The sequence below is a fragment of the Erythranthe guttata genome, chromosome 13, assembly GCF_056151865.1.
Source record: "Erythranthe guttata isolate IM_541 chromosome 13, IM_541, whole genome shotgun sequence".
Classification (NCBI taxonomy): domain Eukaryota; kingdom Viridiplantae; phylum Streptophyta; class Magnoliopsida; order Lamiales; family Phrymaceae; genus Erythranthe; species Erythranthe guttata.
Genome location: NC_142545.1, coordinates 2,499,707 through 2,506,918, shown reverse-complemented (window position 1 = coordinate 2,506,918; position 7,212 = coordinate 2,499,707). Strand labels below are relative to the sequence as shown.

The following is a 7,212-nucleotide window of genomic DNA, read 5'->3' as shown; positions in this document are numbered from 1 at the left end:
TTTGTGCAAGGCCTATAAATCAAGTATTTATAGTCCCTTGCATAAAACCCTAACGGGCTTAAGTTGGACCGGGCCCAACAGCTTAAGTCCGTTAGTACTTTTACTTGCTCGTCTCTCTTAATTCAATGACCGAAAAATTGCAACGATTACATTTTCGGAATCATTATAAAGTCCTCGTCATTACGAGTGACAACTCTCAATTTCCAACTTTCCAAAAGTGGAAACCCTAGTTCAGTGCACTTTCTAAATTTGGAAACTTCCCGATTTAGAAAGTTCACTAACACGTTCGCCTATTCTTTTCCTTTTCTTATTCTCATTCGTAATTCCAAATTACGAATGTTGGACTCAATCGTATTGACTTCCAACTATGCAAAGATAAACTATTTTATCTCTGACCGTTTATTCAAAGATCTCATGTGCACGAGCAGTGTGACCCTCGATGGTTCAGGTGTAAGCTAGCCGTGGGCCCACAACTCTTTGTGGTCAAAACTCGTTCCTTAGAGTTACGATTAAGATGAAGCTCGTTTCACCTTAATCACCCAACGAATCAAGATTGGCGTCTAGCAACTACGCGTCATGATTCCCTAGATACAAATGAAGTGCCTGCAAGAACCTTCAGATATAGTTAACGTACAGTACGGTCCCTTCGATTCATATGTCCCGATCGAACTAGAGGCATTGGTTCATCGAGACCTCTTTATATGTTCGATGACGGTGCGATCGTTCCAAGTGTTGTAATCGTCACGTGCATGACTTAGAGAATCGAATTCTCTAATCATCACTTAGTCAGCTCTGGCCAGAGACTTAGAATGATTACAAACTTTCAGAACACACAGGACATCCAAGACTATTCTAGCGATCGAATCCCCGACTACAATGCACAGACCTCCCACTAGATTTCGGACTGCACGAACACTGGCCCTTGGGATGGTCCTCGGTGGAACTCAGGGACAGGTCACGATACAGCTGGTCCTCTAGTGAAGTCACGGTAATGTCTAGGTCATAAGGACTAATGGTGTACAACTATACCATAGATATCTCTACTCGATTATTGGGAACCACTTAGAGATTTCTAGGGTGAGGGAGTTCAGTGAACTCGTCAACTTACGAGCACCCACTTATGCATGCCGATATCACAATACCGTTTACTGATGAGATGCAGTACACATACACTAAGTGCTAGTCTTAATGGGAAAGGCCGATATCCTCATTAGTGGCGTAACCCTTCGACTAGGAACATGTTTAACAGTTATAATACTTAAGTAAATATCTCACGATCCTAACGATCAATTACTAGTACTTGTAATAACTGTAAGGACTATATCTATGCTTGTGACAAAGGGACAAAGATATAGAATGCCAATGTGTTTTATCATTAATACGAATAAAGGTTCGTTTATTACAATAATAAATACGAAAGACCACAGCCACAGGTTGGCTTGTTGGTCACCTACTCTAACAATTTTATGCTTGACTTAAATGAATTTTTTATTTTCTTTTGCAGAGTGCATATTTTCTCCAACTCAGATAAAAAAAAGATATTCTTATGCAAAGTCTGTAAATCTTTGTTTTTAGTTTGCGGTTCATTAGAGTATTATAGTATTATTTTGAGTTAGCATTTCTTTTATATTTTAGGGGTTTTCACTTTTTTTTTTTTACATTATAAATGGACAAATTTAGGGGGAAAAATTAAACGAAATGAAGAATTCAAGAATAAAAGAAAAAATGGGTGAAAAGAGTGAAAAAAAAATGTTGAGAAGATTAAAAAAAAAGGCTGAATAAGTGGGAAATCGGGTCAAAAAATGGCTAAAACTAGACAATCTATATGTAGAGATTACTGGGGGTAATTTCGTCAATAAAAAGCCAACGGATCTTTATAACGGTTGGTCAAAGATTTGACTAACGGATTCGAGAAAAAAGTTAATGGCAGGGGGGTATTTGATGTTTTCCATACATGAGGGGGATATACGATACCTTTCACATAGTATAGGGGTGCAAAATGAATTTTACCCTTTTAAATGATAAATATTACAACAAAACTCCTCATAAATAATACTCCCTCCGTCCCAATTTAAATGACGTTTTGGGTTGTTGCACACATATTAAGAAAATCAATAAATGTGTATAGATTATAGTGAAAAGCATAGCAAAATACTAATATATCCTTGACATTAATTGTTTTACTATGAGTGATAAAGGGTAAAATTGAAAATAATGCAATTAATGATGCATTGAAAATCTAAAATGACAAATAATTTGGGACAAAAAAAACTCTCTAAAAAGACATATAATATGGGACAGAGGGAGTATCTAGAACAAAAAAATCATATTTTATTTCAACTACACCCCTCATGAAACAATACTATAACAATTACCCCCAAGGGAAAATCCGCATTTGTTGAGGGATACTCCAGGAAATCACCAAGTCAAGACTCAAAGTGCACACAATCAAATTCCAGCCCTCTTACACTACCTACATTTTGTTCTATTTTCTACTCTCTTTTTTTTTCTTTTTAATAAATTATTTTTTTTACTTTATTTACTAAAAGCACAATCAACTACAAATTACAGTAATCAACTACAAAATTTAATATATAATCAATTATCTTTTATTAGATAATCAGCTATAATTTTAAGGTACATACAATTCAAAACAACTATCTATTATAACAAAAAGACTACAAAAATCATAATCAAACAGCTATTTTTTAATTATAATAAAAACGACGATACAAAAATTATAATTCGAGGCGGGGGGCTTGATAGTTTACTTATCACAGAGGTTTTTTTTGCTATATATATATATATATATATATATATATATATATATATATATATATATATATATATATATATATATATATATATATATATATATAGGGTAAATTACACCCACACCCCTGAGGTATGCTTAAATAATTTTAAGGTCCCCGTGGTATCGATAATTACACTCACCCCCTTGAAACGTAGTTATAAACTCTAATGGGATAATGCATTGGATACGTTATTACGATAGAGTTCTAACGGACTATTGGTTTCAGGAACTGGTGCAGACAACAAAGAGTTATGGGTGATTTAAGAAATATTGAGGGAGCCATGTCACCCCATAACTCTATGTTATCTCCATCACTAGCTAAAAGTAATAGTCCATTAGAACCCTATCGGAATAATGTATCCAATGCATTATCCCGTTAGAGTTTCTAACTACGTTTCAGGGGGGTGAGTGTAATTATCGATACCATAGGGACCTTAAAATTATTTAAGCATACCTCAGGGACGTGGGTGTAATTTACCCATATATATATATATATATATATATATATATATATATATATATATATATATATATATATATATATATATATATATATATATATATATATATATATATATATATATATATATATAATGATTAAAAAATTGACAGGAAAAAAATTATGTGAAGAATTTTTTTTTCTTGTTTTTTATTCCAAATCAATAAATAGAATTGGTCTTAATTCGTACAAGACGGCAAAGATAATATTTTATCCTTAACAAAAAAAAACAAAAGACGATCATATTTTTTTATTGTTGCAACTTATAATGTCAATATGCTAACAATCGCATAGGAATGAAATAAGGTTTTTATATTCATCAATTATTGAATTTATTCCTTGTTATACTCACTCAATTATTGGAGCAGGTGAATGGTGATCGATCACATAAATGTCAAAACGTACATAAACGAAGTACAGTTCACGATCCTATCCAAAAAAAAAAGAAAAAAGGTGTACAGTTCACGTACGTGTGGTGTAATTGGTAGAATTAATAAATTAATGTTGGGTTAACATCGACTGTTTTAAGTTGAACTTGTTAGAAGGACCAAACGTACACGTTTATGAATATATATATATATATATATATATATATATATATATATATATATATATATATATATATATATATATATGGGAAATGATGAATACATGACAAAACGATTTTTAATAAATATAGGATATTTTTTTAACTTTAACTTTATGTGTATTTTTTAACCCATATTTTAGTACTAATAGACATTTTAATATGAAAATTAATTCTCGTCATCTATTTATCATTAACTATTAAATGATTATATTTATTCTCTGCAATTTCGAGTCTCAAACATATTTGAAAAAAACTCTAGATTTATTTGTCTTTAATATTCGATATTGAGTATAACTAAATTTTTACCTCACTTTCAACCGTATTATCCTCCAAAACCGTAACTCCATGTTCATTAATGATGATTAATGGTATGATATTCTCTCAAAATAATGTCAATGAAAAGAAGAGTTTGAAAAAAATAAGAGGATATATATAAGTTTTGAATTTTTAAATAAATGAACTATGTTTACTAAAAATATTCGTCTGAAATTTTCCCAAAATAATGCCGTTGAAAACTTCTAAAAAAATAGATTTAACATAATAAGATGGAATATATAATAGATTTTGAATTTTTCAAAAATAAAATGTCCTACATTTACTAAAAGTCATCCTGCATTTGTCAGCACCCTAAATATGAATCGGGTGGACCAATGGGTTAATAGGCATACCAATAGCATTAGAATTTAAGCTAATTGTAAAAGTTAAATAAGAGGGATGTTACTAAATGGCCAAAAAAAAAAGATTGTACCCATACTTTAGGTAAATGTGTTCTGAGGGATATATATATATATATATATATATATATATATATATATATATGTGTGTGTGTGTGTGTGTGAGAGAGAGATATTGTAGATATTTTCAATATTAAAAGAATAATAATAATAATAATAATAATAATAAACAAAGAGTGGATGATCCCATTTGTGTTTATATAACACTATGCAGTTTATATATAATAAACACAATTTTCTGAACGGACACCACCAATAATATAATGCATGAATTCAGCAAAATAATATGTGAATGCTTGTGCTTGATGGTATCCATAGTAATCACAATTTTGGCTGGACTGACCTACACGATCAAACGCCCGCACTGCTACATCCAAGAATTCTACGTTCCCGCCCTCGACCTCTCCCTAAATAGTACCGTAGTCAACCCTTGTCTCTTCTTCGATCTCGCGTTCGAGAACATTATGAAAGATCACAGTGTACGCTACGGAGATGTTAACCTCACCTTCTCGTACGGTCGAAGTGCGGTCGCCAACTACGTGGTCCCCACTTTCTACCAGGGGATGTCGAAGAGGGCCGACAGGCGAGAGGTGGTGGAGAGCAGTGGTGTGCCGTGGGAGGCCGCCGTGAAGGCGGTTTCGAATGGGTCGGCAGCGGTTTTTCGTGTGGATTTGGTGGCTCGGCCGAGGTTTGGGTTTTGGTTTTGGTATTCGAAGAGGAAAGGTATGAGGATTGGGGCTGACGTGGAGGTTGATCGGTTTGGGATGAAGGTGAAGAGAGAGGATATTAGGCTGACCAACTTGGGGGCTTCCAAAACTAGGGTTGGCATTTTTGTTATGTTTGTTGGTCTTTTAGTTACGTTGCTGTGTTTGTTCTAATTTTGAGTTTGTATTATTATTTGTTTGATTTTGAAATCTAATGTGACAAAACATAAATGTCGGGATTAAAAAATTGGAAGTTGATTGTAATAATATGATTGTGTTTTTATCCAAATTTTAAGTGTCTTTTTTGTTGTCTTACTTAATTAAAAAAGGATATCCTACTTTTTTGTCTTTCAAATAAATTCAGCTCATTCAAATTTATTTGCAAATAAGGAAAACTCTTTTATATATATCAAAGTTATCCCAAATTCCTTGAAAACCTAATTCAACTTCAATTTCATTATTTACACCCCAATTTAGCTCAATTTCATCAATTAACCAATTTTGACCGCCACCGCCGGAGACTGTCGGTCTCCGGTGCGCCTGTCTCCGTCGTTGACTTTTTTTTTTTTCTTTTTTGTAAACTTGTTTTTTATAATAAGAAAATATTTTAATTAATATCACTGTCTTCTATATTATAAGAAAATATTTTAATTTATTTCATTTGTAAGAAAATATAGTTTTTTCAGCAATTCGTGTGATTTTTATTTTTCTTGCACTTTGTACACTCGAAATTAGGTTGGATGTTGAATAAAATAAAATTTTAATTTATTATTTTCCACCATGGAAATAAAGAAAAAAAACAATAAAATATAGCTGCCATTATTAAGTCATAAATATTCAATTCAGGGTGGATGGTGAATGATTCCGGCTTAATCCCACTCTTCACCTTGAAATGGAGAATTTTGGATTTTTGCACCCTTGAAAAACAACAATAACACTTTGCACCCGCAAACACAATAAATTATTTACTATGCACCCTTAATTGAATAATAAAGGATAATTCATTTTTTATTGGGGTTTTTTCCCGAGGTGCAAGATAACAAATTAAATTCTTATTTTCTTCGACCTCCAACCAAATTTTTAGCACACAAAGTGCGAAAATTAAAATCACACCGGATAATTGAAACAAAATTAAATTTTCTTACAAAATAAAATGAAATACACTAAATTATTCGATTGATAGATATTTTATTATAACTGATGGAAATATTATGTATAAATATTTGGAAGAAAATTGATTTTCAGATAACTTGATAATGAAATAGCTGAAGGATTTTTTTTTCGTAAAATATTTTTTTTTGTGATAAAAAATATAATTTTTAAATACCACTTCAAATATTAAATTACATTTATTATCTTTAAAAACTCATGTGGGGTGCATTATGCATGATATATTGTGTTTCGAGGGTGCGAGGGTGCAAAGTGCCAAAAATTTATATTTCAAGGGCTAAGGTGCAACAAAAATATATATAAAGGGGCCACGTGCAACAAAAATACTCAATTACGATGAATAATCCTTCAAAATTTTGCTATGGAGGCAATGTGCACTAGGGATGGCAACGGGTCGGTTATGTGGCGGGTTTTACCTAAACCCAAGACCCGACCCGCAAAAAATATATAAAATCCAGACCCGCCCCGACCCTTTTTAGCTTAGACACGGACCCGCCCGAATCCATACCCGAATTAAAATGTTCTGACCCGCTAGACTCGTTAACATTAAAAAAAAATTAATTTTTATAATATTTTGCTCGTATATTTTAACAACAAAATCTCAAAATTAAAATACAATATGTTAAAAAACTTGTACAAGTGATATGAAGTGAATAATAAAATTATATAATTAATTATATTTAACTTCTACAGTAAAAAAA

General features: G+C 31.9%; 1 protein-coding gene across 1 annotated transcript; it reads left to right on the top strand.

Annotated features, from left to right (window-relative positions):
* Positions 1–4,942: 4,942 nt before the first annotated feature.
* LOC105972013 (protein NDR1) lies at positions 4,943–5,515 on the top strand. Its single transcript, XM_012996949.2, has one exon. The coding sequence runs from the start codon at positions 4,943–4,945 to the stop codon at positions 5,513–5,515; it is 573 nt and encodes a 190-aa protein (XP_012852403.2).
* The last annotated feature ends 1,697 nt before the right edge of the window (positions 5,516–7,212 follow it).